Consider the following 22,957-nt stretch of genomic DNA (forward strand, 5'->3'; position numbering starts at 1 on the left):
AATCTGGGTGATGTTTCAACTTTTGTTTTTTTGTTTTTTGCTTATCTGCGTTTTCTCATCTCTCTACAGCAACAAGTATTATGTAGTAACAACAACAACAAAAATCCGTTGTGTTAGATGATAACATCTGCCTGTTCCTGAGCACAGCGTGGCCAGAAGAGCAGCATTGCTGTAAGTGCCTGTTTCTCCCTCCCTGCCATGGACAGGGACGCAGTGGCAGGAATGATAATAACAATCCTTGCTACTTATTCTGCACACCCTTGCCTTTGTTCTGGGCTACTGAGCTGGGAGCTTTGTGTGAGGCTCGGGATCTCTCGTATGAATCTGGGACCAGAAAGAAGTGAGGGCTCTTTACCATATCCACCTGGAGGCTGCCTGCGAAGTGCACTGTTTAATTTAGAAGTGCCTTTTATCCTCGATCTCTGGACCAGCTAAAGTTGTGGTCACTGTTCCCAGCAAGGACTGGGGGAAGAAGGGGTGGAATTCATTAAACCTAGAGGAAGGGCCACGGAAGGGCGGAGCTAAGGTGGAAGAGAGGAGAACCCTTTAAATAAAGGGCGCACATGGGCTGCCCAGGAGCACACCTTCCACCTCCTCCGTGTTGTCTGTGAGAAGGAGCCAAGCCCCAGGGAGACGATGGAACCTGAGGAGTACAGAAGGAGAGGTGAGCAGGGGCATCCCTGGCCCTCTTCCCTGCTGCCACTCTTGTAGGAACTGCTGCTTAGATTTTGGGGTGTCTTTTGACTGGAGTGTTAGAATTGCCTTCTGAGAGTTGGCTTCCACAGAATTTTTCCTGAGAAGGGAATGTGGGATCAGTGTTTAAAACTTTTCTCAACCTCTGTTCCATTCTCCCCCTCATACACCAACTCTCATGTGCGTCCACACTACTGTGCCAGACTTTTCCTTTCTTCTTTCCCACGGAATAGGGGATTTGGGTTTCTGAAATACTAAATGGGTAAAGGGGGATTATTCATGTTCTGAAGTAGAAAAGAATTTCCCTAAGTATTCTGCAGTCATGCAAAATCTCATCTTCCTTCCTCTTCATTTCTCTATGTGTGAATCTGTCTGTAGAGTTCTTTCATTTAGTCATTCATTCCATAAATATTTAAAGAGCACCTACTCTGTCTCAAGCCTTGTGTGATGAGCAAAACCAAATGGTTATCTTGTCTTCAGGCACGGCTGTCCTAAGAGGGAAAGTAAGTAGTTGCTTATAATTTCTCTCTCCAAAAATTTTTATATCCTCATCGCCTCTAGTAGGTTATTTTGCCTAAAATTTCTTTGCTGTAAGGCGTGGTCCCATGTTAAAATCCAACTTTTCCTCTCTTTCCTCTACCCAGACATAACTCACTAAGTGGCTATCAGTCTTTTTTTTTTAAAAAAAACTTTTTATTTTATATTGGAGTATAGCCGGTTAACAATGTTATGATAGTTTCAGGTGCACAGCCAAGTGACTCAGCCATACCTATACGTGTATCCATTCTCCCCCAAACTCCCCTCCCATCCAGGCTGAATGACTATCAGTCTTTACACTTCAGTGGACATTAGCTTACTCCATTGCTTTGCAAAGGCACTCAGCCGAGAGCTGGTTTGATCAGCTGTGGATGTTTATCCTGTGGATGTTTATCCTGTGAGTGGAACACAAAAACATTCCATACGGTCCCTGGGTAAGTGGAGGGCTAGGTCCAGGGCTCTCAGAGCTCTGGAGGGATGCTGCTGCAGTCATGAAAGACATCGGGCCGTGGGAGGGTTGGAGGAGAGCACAAAGAAGAGAGAAGGGTGCTGGAAGTTTTCACAGTTTTGTCTGGGACTGGTCCTGCTTATAAGAATTTTGCATGAGCTGATGCAGTGGGAAGACATCGGGTTGCCTTTCCTTGTCTCTCTCACTCTCTCTCCCTCTTTTGCAGGGGGAAAAGGAGGCTAGGGAGTACTAAGGAGGAATGATAGATATTGAGAGAGACACAGAGGGAGGAGAGATGAACACACAGACACAGACACAGAGTGGAAGAGAAGCAACGAGAGAGAGAGAGAAAGAGACAGAGATGAAGAGACAGAGGCTCTGAAGACAGAGACCCTTTCCTGGAGAAATGAAAGGGAAGAAAGAATAGATAATTTGCAGTGGCTTCAAGTATTCGACTTGGCTGTTTTTCTTCCTTATTCTTTTATTCATTCATTTGATAAAATTTGTTGAGCATCTGAAAACTGTTCTAGGTACTGAGGTATTGGTGGAGGCAGAAGCGAGGGAGATAAATTGATTAAGACATGGCCCTGCATTTCCCAAGATTTCAGGCTAGTGCAGGGTTCTTAGTCTGGGCCTATGGTTGTGCTTTAGGGAGTCCATGAACCTCAGAGATTACACACAAAATTGTGTGTATACAAGTCTACCGTTTTAATCAGATTCTCGAAGAAGTTCATGGGTCCAAAAATGTGGGGAATTACTGGTCCAATGGGAATGGTGAACAAATATATTTTTTACCTTTTATCAGACCCTAGTGTGGGAGCTTGCCATCTGTGCCAACAAGGCACAAGTATAGGGGATGTGTGTGCGTGTGTGTTCAATTTCTGGATGGAAAGAGCCACAGCGTTTCTACTGAATCTGTAAGGTGATGAATGCATAGACCCTCTGTTTTTGAGAAGAAAAGAAAGGTGGGAGAGCTGATCAAGATTAATATGGAAAAGGGAAGGGGAGGAAAAAGAAATCCTTTACTTTGGTGTTAGAGCTTGATGCCTTGGAGATTTTCCCTCTTATTCATTTATATAGAGTCACACACTCCCTCCATCATTCATTCACTCCTTTGCACAATTTAAATTTTTTAATTGAAGACAAGCTGTGTGCTGGGGGTCAGACCCACCGCCATTCAACCCATGAATCCATCTCCTTCTTCACCCAGTCTCCTGATCCCGATGCTAGGGTGACGGGCACGAATTGGCCAGGCCCAGTCAGGGGACATGAGCCTGGCTTCTCTGCCGCCCTTGTAGGAAAGGAGATGGTGGATTACATCTGCCAGTACCTGAGCAGCGTGCAGGAGCGGCGGGTGACTCCGGATGTGAGGCCTGGCTACCTGCGGGCCCAGCTGCCCGAGAGTGCGCCCGAGGAGCCCGACAGCTGGGACAGCATCTTTGGGGACATTGAGCGAATCATCATGCCCGGGGTGAGAAGCAGTCACCACAGGGTGATTCTGGATGTCGGGGTATAGGTGGGGGGTGGGGGGTGGGGGCGATGGGCCTGGAAAGCCTTGGGTAACCCTAAGATAAGCCCTCAGCCCCTTGGCCACCGACATCCCAGACTGTCTTCTGGGCATATGGAGGGCCGGGACTTTGACTGAAGTTAGGTTTCTGGTGCCAGGGCTGACCTGTAGAGTTGGGTAGGGAGCAGGAGGAAGTAAGGACTGCATCCCAGGGCCTGTCTGACAGAAGGGTGGAAGTCGGATGAGATGAGGTGAGTAGTGAAGATTGGGGCCGAGGGGAAAGGACGGATGTGGGGAGCAAGATGGAGAGAGGAGGTGGGAGATGGTCCCAGAAGCCCCCGTTGGCAGAGCCAGGGAACTCTCCTACAGAATCCTGAGACGTGCCAAAGGGAAGGAGGGAAGCCAAAGCACACCTCTCCGAGGGTACCCCGGTTGTCAGGTTGGGTGGGCCGGGAAGCTGAGCGAGTCCAGGTCAGCCCCCTCCTATCTCCTCCATGAAGTGGAGAACCCCGTCTTCCTAACCAAGGGAGGTCTCCTGATTGAACTGCTTTTCAGGAGTAGGAAGGAGCTTTCCCTGAATCATCTATACTCTCAGTGACAAGGGGCATAGCCTGGTGACAGTGCTAGTGGGGCCAGGGAACAGACAGAGGCTGGCTGATGCCTGGGGCTTGTGCTGAAGCTGCCGTGTGCTGTGACAATGTCCCCGAGCACCAGGAGCTGTGCCAGGCGCTCCTGCTGAAAGTGGACCATCCTCCTCTCACGGAAGGGCTGCCTTTTACTGTGCTCCACGCCACGTGCCAGGCACTGTACTAGCCACATGGTAGACTGGCTTGTTTTATCCCCAAAGGACCTTACAATCCACGTTTTATGAAGCAACTGAGGCTCAGAGAAGTTAGTTGTCTTCCCAGAGTCACAGGTCTCCCTGCTTGGGGCACTGGTGTCATGAACCACGTCTGTCCAGCAGCTCTTCCCCAGGATGACTTGGTATTTGCTCCCATCATCCCCAAAGAGCTTTGGACTTAGATGTGACAGAAATACACCTGGAGGCGGAGGTGAGATATTTCTGTTTTCTTTCAAACACAGAAAGTGATGGCAAGTTTGTACAAAGCCAAATATTCATCTCTCTCTGACCATTCAGCCTATTTCGTAAGCATATTTTGAAAATTTCCATATCAGTAAAACTCTACCAGGGAGGCTAGCTCCCTGATAAAATTATCTCATGGATTTCATTCTGTAAAATGTAATCTGTGGAGGGGCCAACCGTAATTTGGTAGTGAGACTGAAAGCAGCTGTCAGAAGAGATGGAAATGAGCTGATTCATTTGACTGAAAGAAATTCCAGCAGTGGCTGGGGTACGGTTAAAGAGGCTCATTTCTGGACCAAGAGGTCTGTCTGTTTTGATAAGCATTCCTCTGACTTATCTTATCTTATGTATCTTATTAGAACAGACAATTGCCTCTTGATAGGGCCAGGAGGTGGAAGGCCTTCTCCAGGGTTTCCAAAATACTGTCACTAATCACATCAGTAATGAAGACCCAATCTTTCATCTCATCTCTCAGGCTGCACCAGCCTCTGAGAGTTGGCCTGAAAGCCGTCAGCCCTTTGCTTTCTCATTAGGGTCAGCGCCTCCTTTAAAACTGGATTAATTTTCCCCTCCATGCTACCTCCTAGACACAAGGAGAAGAAAAACTGTCTTTTTGCTTTAATTCCAACCCTGGTTAGAGAAACCCCACCTACTCTTCATGAGGGAGGGAGAGGAGAGCAGGGGGAGAAGGCAGGGTGCCAAACTGCTTAGGTGCTGGGCTCCAGAGTCAGGCAGCCCTGGGTTTCTGACATCTGTCCCTATGAGGTGTACGTGATCATGGGAATGCTGTCTCTCTCCACCAGCCCCAACTGTTATCTGTAAAACAGGGATAATGTTAGAACCTACCTAATAGGGGTGCTGTGAGAATTAAACAAGATAAAGCATAGGAAGTGGAAGATATTGTCATTACCTATGATGCCGTCTGCCTGGTGAAAGTCGGAGGACGAGGTCTGATTATCTAAGAGTCAAGTCAGGATATGTGATATGTCCATCACCATGTGATCAGCTTACCGTTAACATTAGTGCTTTACATTTTACAAATTTCCTCCCAGGCTGATCCACACAACAGCCCCAGGAGACAGGATTTATTTTATTATGAGAAACTGAGGTTGAGAGAGGTACAGGGAGGATCCTGGTTTTATGGGGTGGGAATTGGATGAAAAAATTGGGACCCCCCCCCACTTGAGAAAAAAAAATTAAGAATGGATCTTGAAAGAGACCCATGCAAACATGGGACCTTGATGCTTAAGTTCATTAGCTTCACAATAAATCTACGGGGTCACACAGCTGGTTACGGCAGGGTTAGGACTGGAACCTGTGTCTTTGGGCTTAAATCTTATGCTTCTTCTACCATACACACTATCCAAGACACCGTCCTTGCTCTTAAAGGGTTAAAGGGATTTGTGTACACGAAATAACTCGATAATACACTAAAATGTTATCTCGTGAATTCTCAGTAGCGTGAAACATCTAGAATGAGAATATTCCATGGGCCAGGGCTAGGGATCAAAGGCTGATGGGGACCTGGGGAAGGGTTCATGGAGGAAATGAATATTTAGTGGCTTTCTAAGAGTTAGCAGATTTTGGAAGGTCCCGTCTGTATGAGAAGTGCCTTCCTGTCAGGGGACACAGCTTTGCTCAAAGACATGAACGCAGATACGAACAGGGTATGATTGTAGAACAGTGAGATGAAGCCAGATTAGATAATCAGTGAGGCCAATGAGCCACCGAAAATGTTTCTGAGAGCAGTTGAAGGAGGCCCTTCCTGTCCACGGGCCCCTCCTTTCGTCCAGTTAATCTAACTGTGGGCTCAAGGGTGAACCTGGAGGCAGTTTCCCATGCCCTTGGGCTGGCACTTCTGTCTTCTAGTCTCCTCTCTCCATCCCCACTGGGAAGCTAAGGACAGCTTTGAACCCAGGCACACTGGCCTTCTGCAAGAGTGCATGCCCAAAGAACTCTGGATACTTTTTGCAAGAGACTGAATGAGACAAGCAACCTGCTCTTCCAGAGCTCACAGTCTCCCCTTCCTCTTATTACTGGGTAGGAGCCGTGCGGGGGGTAAGCTTTGGAGATTAATGCAAACACTACCCAGAATCCACAACTCTAATTCCCATAGCAATTTTCATCTTGCATATTCCCTTCTGGTCTCTGTGTGTGTGCAAAGCTCCACTGATGAACTAGCTCAGAATATGAGAAACGTGGGCGGCAAGAACACTATGACTATGCCTTACTTTTATGGATTTGTGTCACTTGTTGGTTGTCTTAAAAGTGTCAGCCAGTCTCTAGAGTGGGTGCTGCCCCTTGCCAGGGAGGGTCTCTGGAAGAGGAAAGCCACCGGTAACTGCCCCTGGTGCCACCCGTGTACCTGCTCTGCTTCCAGGTGGTACACTGGCAAAGCCCCCATATGCACGCCTACTACCCAGCTCTCACCTCTTGGCCATCATTGCTGGGAGACATGCTGGCTGATGCCATCAACTGCTTGGGATTTACCTGGGTGAGTAACCATGGCTGCAGCTATAACCAGTGGAAAAGGGGACATGGCAGGAAGTGAAATCCTGGGGCAGACATATTTTGTCCGGGTCTCCGAACAGGGTTTCAAGTTAAATATTAACAATGGCTACATTACTTGAGCTTAAGCTTTATGTAAATGATCTCATCTTATTCTTTAACCCTGTGAAATTATGAGTAGTGGCCCCATTTTGTAGGGGTGAATTAAAAAATGAAGGCTTAAGTATTTTATCTCCCCAAGACCACATAGTTCATCGAGACAGAGATGAGATTTGGACCAAGATCTGGTTATTGCCACAATTTGTTACACTCTCTAAGCACTTTGGTCCCTGTGGGTACAACCTTCCCCTTGCTCTTGTCTTTGAGGGGTTAGGGATATGCCCTAAGGCTTCCCTTAATAACTCCTTAAGCACCAATCGGCTTTAAATTGTGCCACAAGCCTCCTAGAACAGCTCTCTATTTTAAGCCTGTTATAGGATGTGTGTGTGTGTGTGTGTGTGTGTGTGTGTGTGTGTGTGTGTGTGTAGGGGTGGGTGGGTGGAGTGGGTTGGAAGCTGGGAGAGTTGCTATCTTTTCCAGGAGAAAGTGCATTCTTTCTTGGTCTTAAAACTTCCCCCTGGCCTTTAGAATGCTTTTCAGCTGGGTATTTTAGGGACTTGGGGAGCCAAATGGAAGCAATCATTTCTAGGGCTGTTTTCCATCGGGCCTTGGAGTCACAGGAGAATCCACCTCACTGAGGATGGCATGAACCAAAGCCCCACATTCTTTCCCCTTTCTGGTTTGGCAGAGGATGAAGGCGCCACAGGACCTAAAAGTGGCGCCTTCTCCAGCGACAAGACAGGCCTGGGGAGGGTCAAGGCAGAGATGGATGTGTTTCTGGGGCTGGTGGGGACATCTTGGTGCCCTGGGGCAATCCAGATGACATTGCTTTCCCTCTTTCAGGCTTCCAGCCCTGTGTGCACGGAACTGGAGATGAATGTCATGGACTGGCTGGCAAAAATGCTGGGGCTTCCAGAGCACTTCCTGCACCACCACCCTGGCAGCCAGGGGGGAGGCGTCTTGCAGGTGCCTCCACTGGCAAAGCTCCTCCTAGCACAGGGACTAAGTAGGGAAAGATAAGCCAGACTTACCCGGGTGATTCTCACGTTTTCCATGGAGTTTCCCCCATGTCACTCACACCACCACCGTCCCTGCCAGCACCATCACCATTACCGTCATAACTATCATGACTGACACCACCATCACCCACACCACCAGCTCCACCACAGTCCCCGCTCCCACCTTTGCTGCCACTACCATCTTGACTTCCATTGCCTTTACACCATGGCCACGACTGTCTCCACTTTTCTTTTAGTTTTTCTTTGAAAAAAATTAAAAAGTCAACACATTATCACATTTCTAGTATTCCTTGATTCAAGTTTCTTAGTTTAAAATCTGACAGCTCCCCTCTCTTGTCCCATTTTACACCTTATGGTAAGTAGAAGAGAGAAGGCAAGTAGAGACTTCTTTCTCTCCCTCTTAGGTCCAGGAGATTTTTGGCAGTGAGAGAAATTAACAATGTAGATCGATGTATCTTATAATCCTGTCTTTTGAATATCTGTCAAATGACAGTTGTTCAAAGATTTCTTTTTTTATCAAGAGTAGTGCAGCATAGTGGAGCTTGAGGGGTGCCTCCTGTAGACCGTGCACGTTGCTAGGTACTTTTGCATCTATAAACCCTTGACATTCATGAGGGTTTGGTTCTGAGACCTTTGAGAACCCCCAAATTCTTGAATTATTCTGTAATGTGTAATTTTCTTGATCTTATGATATATAAGATAGAGAAATAATAATAATAATAATTCCTTCTAAAGGTGGATGTGAGGATTCAAAGATTTCTTCTATTAAATAAAAATAGCCATGCTGCCCTGAGATGAGAACTGGAGAGTTTGCTGGGCCCGTTTGCTAGCTAAGTGACTCCCTCTCTCACTCCAGTCTTGTACCAAGATCAAAATCTGACCCTCACAAGAAAGACAAATTACTGCATGTTGTGGACCTTCTGGATTGTTAGCAGATAGTTATAGCTTCAAATATTACATCTGGAAGAACATGCTAAATGCCTGCTGGGCATGATCTTGCTTTTCATCTAATTATCTCAAGAACCCTGTAGGTAAATAGTGTCATCCCCAATTTTTGAAATAGGAGCACTGAAGCTCAGAGAGGTTAAAAACTTGCTCCAGGTCACACAGCTGGTAAGGGGAAGAATGAGGAGTCAAACCTGACCCTGTCTAAATCCAAACATGCTTTCTCCCGTATCCATCAGCCACATGAACTTGGTTTAGTTCTGTAACCTCTCTGAGCATCACTATTGTCATATGTAGACAGGAATCACAAGTGTCGCAGGTTTGATGAGGAGCAAATGCAATAGCAGAAAGTGTTTTGTGAACTAGGAATAGCTATACAGATGGAAGGTGGTATTATTATATTATTATTACTATTCTGCTGGCTTCCTAATTGTGGAGTAATTTTCAGCCACTGAATATCTTGTGGGATCTGGTCTATAGCATTTCCTGTGACATGGTCCCTAGGCTTTTCAGCAGGGAGCAATCAGCTGTAGGTCACCTAAGGATTTCAAGAAGCAAAGACACCAAAGACTGAGCAAATGAATGATGAGAAATCATCAAGATTTCTGTGACGTTGCTGAGGTGGCCCCCAGGATTCCCACAATCGTGGCCAGAGCAAAATCCTACCCAACCCTTTTTTTGGTTAATCGATACTCCCATTCTGGTAGGCAGCTAAAGGGATGCTCTCTATTTTATAAATGGAAACGAGCCTTCTGGAGGGGCAATATTAGCGCAAGGTCACAAGAGCCATTGGCAGCAAAACTGAGGCCAAAGTTATCTCTCAAGTAGGCCAGGACCCTCTCTCTCTGGGATATCTCTGTGGAAACAAACTCCATTTCCACACCTAATACATGGAAAGTTCTTTTTTTTTTTTTTTTTTTTAACATGGGGAACGAACATATCTACAAGCAGACTTGTATCTAGCATTCTCTGAACATTCTCTTTTTGGTCTTTGTGGCCTAATAAAGATGTTGAAAATTTGCTTTCATTACTTCCCTGAAAATTATAGGAGAGGGAGGTGTCCCAGGAATGCATAGGAAGTTGTGAATGTAGAATGTAGAAGAGGCATGTGAGCTGGGGGGAAGGGCAACTCCTTAGGCAGGAGCTGTGTACTTCCTCAGGAATAGCTATTAAACACACACACACACACACACACACACACACCCCTACAAAACCTGGGGAATTTGCCAAGGGAATACATGGAGAGGCTGCCACTGGGAACCTTCTTCCATTGCAGAGCACTGTCAGTGAGTCTACCTTGATCGCCTTGCTGGCAGCAAGGAAGAACAAAATCCTGGAGATAAAAGCGTCTGAGCCCGGGGCGGATGAGTCTTCCCTGAACGCCCGGCTTGTTGCCTATGCCTCTGACCAGGTGAGTTGCCCAACATAAGCCAAACCTTCAGGTAGGGCTTGGCTTCTGGAGTCTTAGTCCTTGAGTGATTTCTCTGTAGACATGAGCCCGCTGGGTTCAGGGCAGCCCAGGTCTCAGAGGTTGTCCAAGGAACCCTGGGGGAAGGCAAACGTCACATGTTGTGATTGCTTCCCTTGGTCTGGTTTCAGCAGTTTCCGGGAGTGCTCATCCCAGGATGACTCTGCTAAGAGCTTTCCATTGTCCTTCTAGGCCCACTCCTCGGTGGAAAAGGCTGGTTTGATTTCTCTGGTCAAGATGAAATTCCTGCCTGTGGATGACGACTTCTCACTCCGAGGGGAAGTTCTTCAGAAAGCCATCAAGGAGGACAGAGAACAGGGCTTGGTGCCCGTCTTTGTAAGTCAGACCATGTTCTGAGCTTAGAATGATAGAGCTGGGAGGTGAGCAAGGAATTTTGGCAGAATTCAGGTAAGTAACATGCTGCAAACAAGAGCAGAAAGGTCCTCAAATACAATGTTTTACAAATTATGAGTTAGTGCATTAGGAAATAAATTTTGTGGGTCAGAACCAACATTAAAAGAAGAAAAGGGCTTCCCTGGTGGCGCAGTGGTTGAGAATCTGCCTGCCAATGCAGGGGACACGGGTTCGAGCCCTGGTCTGGGAGGATCCTACATGCCGCGGAGCAACTGGGCCCGTGAGCCACAACTACTGAGCCTGCGCGTCTGGAGCCTGTGCTCCGCAACAAGAGGGGCCGCGATAGTGAGAGGCCCGCGCACCGCGATAAAGAGTGGCCCCCGCTTGCCGCAACTAGAGAAAGCCCTCGCACAGAAACGAAGACCCAACACAGCCAAAAATAAATAATTAATTAATTTTAAAAAAATAAGGAAAAAAAAAAAGAAATAGAACGGAAAATATGAGAGTACGTTCCTGTGTTGAGAATATGCATTGTTTGGTAAAACTTTTATTTCAGATACACATGTGTATATGTCCTAGGTTGCTATACAAAATGTATTTCTTACTGTGGGTCATGGTAAAATACAGTGTGAAACATACCCTGTTCTAGTGGGATGGATGGGGCTGATAATATCTGTGATGAAATCTTTTTTTTCAGGCCAAATGTGTCACACGAGCCCACCTTCCCATGTTAACTTCCTCTGTTTTCCTCCAGGTCTGTGCCACACTGGGGACCACTGGGGTCTGTGCATTTGACTGCCTGTCAGAGCTGGGCCCCATCTGTAAGTGTCTGCCCTGTCTGGCTGGGAAGACAAGTAATGAGTTTTAAAATTTTCCCTAGAGCAAGAGCCTGAAACCAGCTCAGTGCAATTCTCTGGTCCTTCCGTGGTCAATGCACAGAGCGTAGGAAGAGCCACCAGAGGTCATGAGTACCTTCTTCCAGGCAGCCTGGTCACTGACCCCCTTGCATCCTGTCCTCAGAGGCAACAGTGGGAGGACCTCAGGTCTCTCACTCTCTCACTTGTATGTTGAAATCTGCTTAAAGCAGGACATATCCAAAACACAGGGTGACTGAGTCATAGTGGAATATTTTCTAGTCTAGGCTGAGAAAATGAAAATGAAAAGGTAGGGTAGGGGAAACCCGGGGTGAGGGGGAGATAAAGGCAGAAAGGAAACCCAAATGTGATTGTTCAAAATCCTCAAGCGAGAAACCCACTAGGAAAGAGAGACACCCCCTCTCTAACATTTGTATTAGATGCATTAACATTGCTCTCTGGGCCAGTGGTAAGTTGGTTTCTGTTTCAGAAAGCTCTGGGTGGAGGCCAAGAGGGTGTCGCCCCTCTGGTCAGTGAAAGGTGAGGCTCTGTAGGCTTTCCCTGCAGGGGTGGCCATGCCTCACTCAGCCCCACTCCTTGCACTGACACCCTCCCCCCATGTCCACATGCCTCCGTGTCTCAATCAGCCATGGGCATCCTTTCTCAGCCCTTCCCTTGCAGCCCAGCAGCTGGATGGACCAGGTAAGAGATGCCTTTTAGCTGGCTGGTGGCAACCCACTCCCACCCCCAGTGCCACCCCCAGTAGGTGATGTTTGCCTCCTCAGGTGCCAACGAGGGGCTATGGCTCCACATCGATGCTGCCTACGCGGGCACTGCCTTCCTGTGCCCTGAGTTCCGGGGGTTTCTGAAGGGCATCGAGTACGCCGATTCCTTCACCTTTAATCCTTCCAAGTGGATGATGGTGCACTTTGACTGTACTGGGTTCTGGTGAGTGTGGCAGCCAAGCTCCCAGCCTGTGGGAAAGCCATCCTCAGCTACTAATGCCCATTTGGAAACCCACAGGGTCAAGGACAAGTACAAGCTGCAGCAGACCTTCAGCGTGAACCCCGTCTACCTCAGGCACGCCGACTCGGGTGCGGCCACCGACTTCATGGTGAGTGGTCAGGAACGGGCAGCATGGCAGCCTCTGAGATGGAAACGGCCTGAGTCTGATGAGGGTCTCCTTCCCTCACACTATGACCCCATCCCATAATATTTCCACTGTGTACCTTTGGTTTCAAGCTGTGCCTAAGCATATAGAATGAAACCCAGAAAACTTTAAAAACCCTAGAGAATGAAACCAACCTTTGAGGTAGCATGCAAGTTTCCTGAGTATTTGTGGCATTTAAAAATTCTCCCAGTTCCCTTCTGCCTCTGTCCTGGATAATCTTCTCTGCTCACTCCCTAGCAGCAGGGCAGGGTGGAGAATTTCCATGGATAGGAAAAGAGGCTCCTTCCTTAAACTCTTTTCATCCTTTTGTCCCCATCGAGGCACTGTGGGAAGCTCCACGGTGGGGATGGGGCAATAGTTATCCTTCCCGAGGTTCTGGATGCCTCCAGGCATTCCTGCCTTGCCCACTAGCTGCACCTCAATCTCTCGACCCTGCCCACATTCTCAATCTGTACTATCTCTTGGGGAAACAGTTTCTTCAGATTTACTCCTCAGTTTGAAGATGAGCCCTTCCTTTAATTGTAAGGGAGACAGGGATGTAAACTAATAAGTTACATATAACATGGCCAAGGCTAGGCAGAGTGAGACAAGCTTGATTTGGAATTCCATACCAGCAGTGGGCTTTTGGGAGACATAGTGGACCCGTCTCAGCCTTGACTTTCTCATCTGCAAAATGGGCATGGTGGCACTGATTTCACAGGGTATTGTGAGGCTGCAATGGGAACATACATGTAGATCACTTCTTACTGGGAATGTGGTACATGCTTAATAAATGGTAGGTGTGATATTTCTAAAAGCTCTCCTTTTAAGCTGCAGAGATTTGTTATATAGCGAAGAGGTTAAAAACACAGATGACCTGTGTTTGAATTCTGGCTCCTCCATTTATTAACTTGTGTGGTCTTGGGCAAATGGCTTAAGCTATTTAGGTTTTCTCATCTGTAAAATGATGGTGATAATAACAGTACTAGCTTCTTAGTTAGGCTTGCTGTGAGGAATAAATGAATTAATACAGTGAAGCACAGAGAGCAATGTCTGCCATCTGGGAGTCATTTTTTTTTTTAATATATGCTTTTTTTAAAAAAAAATATTTATTTATTTATAGCTGTGTTGGGTCTTTGTTGCTGTGCCCGCACTTTCTCTAGTTGCATCGAGCGGGGGCTACTCTGTTGCAGTGCATGGGCTTCTCGTTGCGGTGGCTTCTCTTGTTGCGGAGCACGGACTCTAGGCACGCGGGCTTCAGTTGTTGTGGCTCGCAGGCTCTAGAGCGCAGGCTCAGTAGTTGTGGTGCACGGGCTTAGTTGCTCCACGGCATGTGGGATCTTCCCCAACCAGGGCTCGAACCCATGTCCCCTGCATTGGCAGGTGGGTTCTTAACCACTGCACCACCAGGGGAGCCCAATGCCCATTTTTCTATGGGTGAACTTGGATCATCATAACTTAAGAGCATTTTCTTACCTTGGCCCATTTTGGATTTTATGTTACTTTTTTGTGTTTTTGTTTTTTGTCCACAACAGTATCTCAGGATCTTTTTGTGGTTCATTCCCATCAGTTCGGAGATTTTACAGTTCTCTCTCTCTTCCAGATCACTTATAAAAATATTAAATTATACTTTTCTTAGCCCTGGTCCAGAATGTGCTACTTTATCTTTTCCTTCCCTCACCTCTAATCCTATGGATTTAATTTTTAAGTCTCAAAGAAAGTCCTAGAAAACTGAAGCTGCTGTCTGTTATGATCCTGGGGGTCTTCACTGCTACTTTGCCCCTTGCCCCAAGCTCTTTTTCACCCAGGTGGCTGAAGCTTTAAATAAAAGCCCAACCATTTTGAGATGAGCCAGAAATTGAGCAGCATCCTGGGAGAGAAGACTTAGGGACTTCATCCCTCGGGCCCTGGAGCCACCTAAAATCAAGGCTAGATTCTTCTGACATCAGGAAGCTCCCTCTCCTCCTCCCAACTAGTGCAGGGGGAATTGTCTTGTTCTTGGCTGTGAGACCGGCAAAACCTTGAAAGGACACAGAGGAGACTTGGGAATGGCTTGAGTTAAAGAAGAGCCATGTCCAAATTTCCTGTTCCAGCAGAAAATATCTGCTAGAACCACCCTGCTGGGTCAGCATGGATTGGTTTTGGAATACTGACAAGAGGAACAACTGGGGATATGGTCAGACTGTAAAGAAATCAAAATTAAAATCATCTCTGCCTCTCATTTAATTGGCTCGTGAATTATTGTAGTCAATTGGCCATAACCATCTGGAAAACAATGTTTTCAGAGGCCACTATTGTCCATTCATTAGTCTCCATCTGGAGTGTCCATCTAACAAAGGGTGGAGTTGACGCTCTCCTTGTTACAGGGAAAAGAAAGTCCCATGCTGGTCCTCAGCCCTGGAGTGTTTTGCTTGGAAATCAAAGGCTTAGTGCTTGATATAGAGAAACATTGTCCATCAACCAAGGGGTCATGTCCAAACTGTGCCTGGGTCAGGAAACTGGGGCAAAGGATGAAGGTGTGCACAGTTTTGAGGATTAGGCAATCCCATGGAGGAACAGATAAATATTCGATGGGAAAAATATTTATTTTTAGTCAACAGAAATTGTGGTGATGCTTTCTGACATTTGACGAAGAGGTCATTAGAAATCACACTACTCATCAGAATAATTGCAAATGTGTGCTAAACCCTTTGCTCTGTTTACAGATCTGAGAAATCGATTTGGAATTGGTTTGAAAATTTTCAGACCTTTGGTGCCCGCAACCTTGAACTTTAAGCTCTGTTGAATTTGGTCATCAGGAACAGAGGGTCAGTTTTAGTCTAACAAAGGCCGAGATATAGATGTTTATTTGCAGTCTGAGGGCTGGTGTCCTCCTGAGGGCATAGAACGTCACAGGAAAAATAAGGTCAGGGCAGTGAAATTAAATAATAATCATCTTGGTTCTAGGCAGAAACACCATTGTGATTTGTGGCTCACATTTTTATCATCTAAATAGCCAGGACTTACTGACAACTTCCTGTGAAGCCCTTCACCCTGGTTCTCCTCACACCACATCCCTAGAGGTGCTGTTCATTCTTTGTCTCACGAAGAGCCAGAGAGGCAGCAATGCCCAAGTAAGAGGTAGAGATGGAGGAGAAACCCAGGTCTGTGAGGCTCCAGCATCTGAGCTCTTGAACCCTATACTTTACATTTTTGTGGGGAAGAGAAATCAAACTCTATTTTCTGCTATTCAAGGTAGCTTAGGTTCTTTTAGAGAAAAAAACTTATTGCCCCTATCTTGAATTTCAGCCTGGGATGAGATTTTTAAAGCAGCATTTAAAGCAAAGTGTCTTCTCCTTGGCCCAGGATCATGGACTTGGTTTCTACCTGTGCTGCTCTTGGACAAGGGTTTGGTCACATGATGAGGTAGCCTTTGTGTATCTTGCCTTGGCTTCTCCTTAGCAACAGCCTCAGGCATCCTGGTGACACTCTGCATCCATGGAGGGTTGTGCAGACGACAGATGATAAAGCTCAGGGGTGTGTGTGGGAGCAGCAGGGGTCCCTGTCTCTAACCATGGCACTGTGCTCCTTTGTTCTAGCACTGGCAGATCCCCCTGAGCAGGCGGTTTCGCTCTATTAAACTCTGGTTTGTGATCCGGTCCTTCGGGGTGAAGAATCTTCAAGCGCACATCAGACATGTATGTAGTGGGCAGACCTTGGGAGGAGCCCAGGCTCGCTTTGTGGCCTAGTGGGGAGGAAGGCTGCTTTCTGCTCTGCAGACCTTTCCCTGGGGGGATGTGTGATGTATGGCTCAGGTGCCTGGGCCTGTTTGTGAGCTCCTGGGACTTGATGATTCAGGGAGGTCGTCTGTTTGCTAGCTAGAGGATCACTGAGCAGAAGATGACACTGAGGGCTGTCTGGTGTGTCCCCCCCGCCCGCCACCTGACTGTCTCACCATCCCTTCTGCTATCATCGAGCACTGGGGAGGGATGGCCCGAGAGCCTGGTTTGCAGAGAAAGAAATAGAAAGTAAATCAAAGGGCAGCTTGTGGCCCGGGTAGGAGCCTATCTTTTAAAAAATTACTCGATTGTCATGGCTGTCTGAAAATTTTAGTCACTATTATGGTTATGCCAGAAACAGGGCTCGCCTGGCTTGGACATGTAGACCTGCAAGTCTGGAACAAACATCCCTGCATGATGTCAAGAGGTATTTACTGAAGGCATATTTGGTACAATTTATTTCAACTTAATTCAACAACAGAATTATTGTGCTAGGAAAGAGACCCAGAGGTGAATGAGACAGGCACAGTTCCTCTGTCATAGTCTTCATGGAAGGGGTAGAACTTAACTAAGAATTTTGGTCAGCAGCAATTTTCTCTCATTTTTATGAGTGCCTATGAGAAAGACAAAGGTATTGATAAATACAACAGGGTTACTCCAAAGATGTTGTCCTTTGTTCCTCTGCGTGTCTTTCCCTGGCCACCTTTCCTCTAGGGAATTCCGTCCTCATTAAGCAAACACAAGGCCAAATGCAGTGGTTGAATCAGTACGTATGACTGGCTAACTGTTGGTAACTTTACACTTGTTATCAACATCACGGTGTTGGTTAACTGGATGTTTATCAATGAATGGCTGTCACCCAGGGACATTAGGCATTTTTGCTCTCTCTCTATCCTCAGACTCAAGACTGGAAAGTAGGTAGCTGGGGGATGAGGTGGTGGAGGTTACAGGTTATCATTTGGTTCCAACTCAGGACTGGATATTCAACGTGCAGGTGCTGGCTAGTTACCCTCATGCTGCCTCTCCCAACTCAGAGCCCTGAATTCCCATCGGCTCCCCTTTGCCTACACTAGGCCCAGACTCCTGGGCCTGGCTTTCGAGGACCCAATTATCAGCGTCTAAGCTCAGGCTTCTCACTGACCCATTCCAACTCCATCCTCAGTGTGCCTCTGTACCTTCACCTGTGCGTTGCCCTCTTGGATTGCCCTCTCTTCTCCAAATGTTGCTAATGGATTAAGTTCCGCTTCTCCCAGGAGCTTCCCTGACTATTCCATCCGCCCTTGTCTCTGCTTGCTCTGCATTCCTAGGACCACCTACTCAAGCACACCTACAATACTGAGCTCTAAAAGCTACCAATGTCCCACAAAAGTAAAGGGTAGAACTAAAATGAAGTTGTTTGATGTGAGTTAATTTTATCTCTTCAGCTTGACTGTGATCATAATTATTTTTACTTGCACAGTGTCTTAAAGAAATAACTTATAGGGTTTCATTAGGTTCTTACAAAATGCTTGGGGCAGTCACCCTGATGAACCCCATTTTATGGGTGAGGCTCAGAGATGGTAATTGCCCTGCTTAAGAGAGGAGGGCCTCCTTTCTTTACAGTTCTGGGCTATTTTCTATTATGTGAGCTCTTGAAAGTCATATAAAACCAAGTTGTGTATCTCCCTGTTATAGATTAGTGCTTTAGAGAATGGGATATGGGTTTGATTTTTTAGTTCTACCCGTTACTATTTGGTGACCTTGGATAAATTACTTAAACTTTCCGTGTTTGCCTTCCTAATTTATAAAATGAGAAAATGATAATACCTCTCTCAAAGGTTTATGGTGATGATAAATAGTACACATAAAGCCCTTACTTAGTGCAAGACCTAATATTCCACTAAGTACTCAAATATTTCCTGTTCCCACTTCCTCTTCCTCCCCCTTCCCCTCCCCCTTTCCTCTCCTCCTCCTCTTTCTTCTTCCTCCTCCTCTTTTCTTCTTCCTCTTCTCCTTCTCCTTCTCTTCCTTCTCCTTCTTCTTCTTCTCCTTTTCTCCTCCTCCTCCTCCTCTTCTTTTCTTCTTCCTCTTCTCCTTCTCCTTCTCTTCCTTCTCCTTCTTCTTCTTCTCCTTTTCCCCTCCTCCTCCTCCAATTTTTCCTTCTTCTAATGATAATCAGTCAGCATTGTCGTCACCATCATCTCCTATCACCTACAATAGGGGTTTGTAAGCTATTTTTTAAAAGGCAGATAGTAAATATTTTTGGCCTTGCAGGCCATATGGTCTCTGTTGTGAGTATTCAAGTCTGTCATTGTAGCACAAGAGCCACCATACACAGTACATTAACAAATAGGCATGGCTGTGTTCCAAAGGACTTTATTTAGAAAAACGGGTGTGAAGGAGGTGGGGCTCTATTTGGCCTGGGGGCTGCAGTTTTCCCGCCTCTGCCCTAGGATGGTACAAGGGCACTGGTTGTAGCCCTGCTTTCATCTCCCGTAAAGGTAGGTGGTTTCTGGTGGTGGGATGTTGCCTGGGCTCTTTCCTCTCTCCTCTGGCCCCTCTTCTCTCTTGTTGCCAAGAGCGTGTGTTACAGGAGACAACAGAGCATGGTAGGGGGTGCGCTTGGCGACCAGAGACCTGCATTCTGCCACTGCTACCTTGGGGATGCCACTTTCCTTTGGCTCTTTCTAGAAACTGAAGAGGTTGAACAAAGATGACTTCTGGCTCTCTTTCCTTGCTCAGAAGTATCAGTTTCATGGTCTTTGGCTAGCCTGATTCTAGATCTGTACCTGAGATGTCTTACTCATGTAGACTTAAGAAACATTTACACAGAAAGATCTCAAAATTGGCAGGACAGGATGGAAATGGGCCTGGAGGGAAGGAGGCACAGCGGAGAATCATGACAAAATTAGAAAGTAAATTGCAAAAGTATAAAACAGTGAGAAAACATTTAGCAGGGTGCTTTCCCAGAGAGAGCCTTATGACTTGACAATGAAAAATGCTTAGGGTAGGGATTGGAGACCATTTTAAACAGACCATGCAGTGGAGAGAGAAAGTGGTTCTGGATCGGGTTTGTAGCAACTTGTTAGCTAAACCCTTTGACTTCTCTTGAAATAGAGTACCCAGTATGAGAACCAGGTGATAGCAATTATTTAGAAAATATTTTATTGAGATCCTTCTAGATGCCTGGAGAAATTTTTAAAAATGAAAGAAAGGGCAAGTCCTGTCCTTGTTTAGTTAGTAATACTAAGTAAAAAAAAGAAAAGGAAATTAAAAAATGATAACTTCAGTGAAAGATTAATATGGTACAAAGCTTTAAAACTTTTTTATTGTGGTAAAATATAGATGATGTAACATTTACAACTTGAACCATTTTTAAGCATACAGTTCAGTGGCATTAAGTACACTCACAATGTGTGCAACTGTCACTGCTGTCTATTTCCAGAACTTTTCCCATCATCCCCAGCAGAAACTCTGTACCCATTATACAGGTTTAAAGCCTTCTCCATGGTGTACATGGGTATGATATGTAAAAATATGTTCTTTGTGGAATGTCAGAAAAAAGGGGATGAAGGGAATTTGAGGTGAAAAGGTCTGAGAGGCAAGGGGAAGATGTAGACTTAGGATATGGGGGCAGGGCTGCTGACAGCTCATATGGTGCCTTTATGTACAGGAGAAACAAAAGTCTCTTCCTCTGAGCATTTGTAGCCCGTAAGAGGCACCTGGCTGGGAATGCAGAACATGGGCTGGGTTGTGGCCCCTGCTAGCCCTCTTGGCTTGTCTGTAAGCCAAGATATGTGAAGCCGGGATATGAGGGTACATTGCCTTGATGGCAAAGCCCATGTCTTCTGGGACTTCCCTGGTGGTCCAGTGGTTAGGACTCCGCACTTTCACTGCCGAGGGCCCGGGTTCAATACCTGGTGGGGGAACTAGGATGCCACAAGCCTTCTGGTTCTGGGGGTGGGTTGAAAGAGGGCCCTGAGACATGAGTTCTCAAAGTGGAGCTAATGTGACAAGAAATAGGGAGCCATTGGAGGTTTTATAGTTTGGAATATGAGCAGAATCAAATGGAGAAGAAAATCAGGCAGAAGCCACTTAGGTCTCTATTGTTCAAAGGTTGACTGGTTTAAACCCCTTTAACAGTGTGGAAGTTTATGCACGGTTGTCTCTTGCCTGTTATTAATCTCAGTTCTCTCAATGTTCACAATTGTAGGGTACTGAAATGGCTAAGTATTTTGAATCTCTGGTCAGAAACGAACCTTTCTTTGAAATTCCTGCCAAGAGGCACCTTGGCCTGGTGGTTTTTCGTCTAAAGGTAATGCCATCTTCCATCTCATGTGAAGGATGTTATCTGGTAATTTTCAGCCTCTCGGAAATGTAAATACTGGGCTTCTGCAGATGCTTACAGGGAATGTGATACAGACTTTACTTCTCTTTATCCTTCAAACAGGGTCCTAATTGCCTCACAGAAAGGGTGTTAAAGGAAATAGCTAAAGCTGGCCGTCTCTTCCTCATCCCAGCCACTATCCAGGACAAGTTGATCATCCGTTTCACTGTGACATCCCAGTTCACCACCAGGGATGACATCCTGAGAGACTGGAATCTCATTCATGATGCTGCCACTCTCGTCCTGAGTCAGCATTGTACTTCCCAGCCTAGCCCTCAGGGGGGGAACCTCATCCCCCAAACCAGGGGCCCCAGAGCCTTGGCCAAGGAACTGTCCTTTCCATCTGTCAGCGGGGCAGGAGATGACCCAGCCCAGGCCAGGAAGATCATCACGCAGCCTCCACATGTGGGAGCCAGTCCCGTGAGAGGGGAAGGCAGCTGCCACCTTGAAACCCTGCTGGACCCACTTGATGACTGCTTTTCAGAAGAGGCCCCAGACCTCACCAAGCACAAGCTGTCCTCCTTCCTGTTCAGTTATTTGTCTGTGCAGAATAAGAAGAAGGCAGTGCGTTCCCTCAGTTGCAACAGCGTGCCTGTAGGCGATCAGAAGCCACTGCCCACAGATGGCTCTGTGAAGAATGGCGGCTCCTCCCGGGTCAGAATCTTTTCTAGGTTTCCAGAAGAGATGATGATGCTAAAGAAAAGTGCCTTCAAAAAACTAATCAAGTTCTACAGTGTCCCCAGCTTTCCTGAATGCAGCTCTTCATGTGGGCTCCAGCTGTCCTGCTGCCCTCTGCAGGCAATGGTTTAGACCAGGGGGTTCAGCCAGAGTCCATGAATGTGTTTCAGGGAGACTCTGAATCCCTCAAAATTGTATGCTGAATTTATGTGCTTATGTTTATGTGCATTTTTCTTGGGAGAAAGCCAATGATTTCTTATCAGATTCTCATAGGAGTTCATTACCTATGATAGGATACAAATAGAGAGTTTAAGCCAGCATGATCCAGAAGATTCCAGCAGGCTGGTCAGAGAGAAAGGGTCTAGGGTGGTGTATTGACAGGCAGCTTCTGTGGTTTAGCTTGTGACACTGAAACTTTCAAGTTTCATGAAATATAATGTGGAAATAAATTGTGCTTGTCCCTGAAAAAAACATATCCTGTGTCACTTAATTGACCACTGAAATATTTGTTTTGCTTTTCCATTATGGTTTACTACAGGGTAAAATATAGTTCCCTGTGCTATACAGTAGCACCTTGTTGTCTATCCATTCTATATATAATAGATAGCATCTTCTAATCCCAGATTCCCAAACCGTCCTCCTCCCTCCCATGCCTTGGCAACCACAAGTCTGTTCTCTATGTCTGTGAATCTGTTTCCGTTTCATAGATAAGTTCATTTGTGTCATATTTTAGATTCCACATATAAGTGATATCATATGGTATTTGTCTCTTTCTGACTTACTTCACTTAGTATGATAATCTCTAGGTCTATCCATGTTGCTGCAAATGGCATTATTTCATTCTTTTTTATGGCTGAGTAATATTCCATTGTATATATGTACCACATCTTTATCCATTCATCTGTCGATGGACATTTAGGTTGTTTCTATGTCTTGGCTGTTGTAAACAGTGCTGCAATGAACATTGGGTTGTATGTATCTTTTTGAATTATAGTTTAATCAGATATATGCCCAGGAGTGGGATTCCTGGGTCATATGGCAACCCTATTTTTAGTGTTTTGAGGAAGCTTCATACTGTTTTCCATAGTGGCTGCACAAATTTACATTCCCATCAACAGTGTAGGAGGGTTCCTTTTTTTCCACATCCTTTCTAGCACTTATTGTTTGTGGACTTTTTAATGATGGCCATTTTGACTGGTGTGAGGTGGTAGCTCATTGTAGTTTTGATTTGCATTTCTCTAATAATTAGTGATGTTGAGCATCTTTTCATGTGCCTATTGTCCATCTGTATGTCTTCTTTGGAGAAATGTCTATTTAGATTGGGTTGTTTGTTTGTTTTTGTTACTGAGTTGTATGAGCTGCTTTTATATATTGGAAATTAAGCCCTTGTCGGTAGTGTCATTTGCAAATATTTTCTTGCAGTGTATAGGTTGCCATTTCATTTTGTTTATGGTTTCCTTTGCTGACCACTGAAATAATGATTAACTAA

At 46.0% G+C, this 22,957-nt stretch overlaps 1 protein-coding gene across 2 annotated transcripts; it reads left to right on the forward strand.

The window, feature by feature from the left end:
• Positions 1–636: 636 nt before the first annotated feature.
• Positions 637–21,920, forward strand: HDC (histidine decarboxylase). Of its 2 annotated transcripts, XM_007170417.2 has the most exons (12): positions 637–664; positions 2,977–3,149; positions 6,650–6,763; positions 7,720–7,842; positions 10,117–10,251; positions 10,501–10,644; positions 11,417–11,483; positions 12,302–12,464; positions 12,540–12,630; positions 16,245–16,343; positions 20,617–20,718; positions 20,854–21,920. In XM_007170417.2, the coding sequence occupies exons 1-12, from the start codon at positions 637–639 to the stop codon at positions 21,598–21,600; spliced, it is 1,986 nt and encodes a 661-aa protein (XP_007170479.2). In that variant the 3' UTR covers positions 21,601–21,920. The 2 variants fall into 2 exon arrangements, with proteins under 2 accessions (XP_007170479.2, XP_028019350.2); XM_028163549.2 differs by lacking the exon at positions 16,245–16,343.
• Positions 21,921–22,957: the final 1,037 nt, after the last annotated feature.

This window comes from Balaenoptera acutorostrata, chromosome 3 (genome assembly GCF_949987535.1).
Source record: "Balaenoptera acutorostrata chromosome 3, mBalAcu1.1, whole genome shotgun sequence".
Classification (NCBI taxonomy): Eukaryota; Metazoa; Chordata; class Mammalia; order Artiodactyla; family Balaenopteridae; genus Balaenoptera; species Balaenoptera acutorostrata.

Coding starts and splice junctions, on each gene's coding strand:
- HDC (XM_007170417.2), top strand. CDS start 637: ATGGAACCTGAGGAGTACAGAAGGAGAG. Junction 665..2,976: donor TGAGGAGTACAGAAGGAGAG/GTGAGCAGGGGC, acceptor CCGCCCTTGTAG/GAAAGGAGATGGTGGATTAC. Junction 7,843..10,116: donor AGGGGGGAGGCGTCTTGCAG/GTGCCTCCACTG, acceptor CTTCCATTGCAG/AGCACTGTCAGTGAGTCTAC.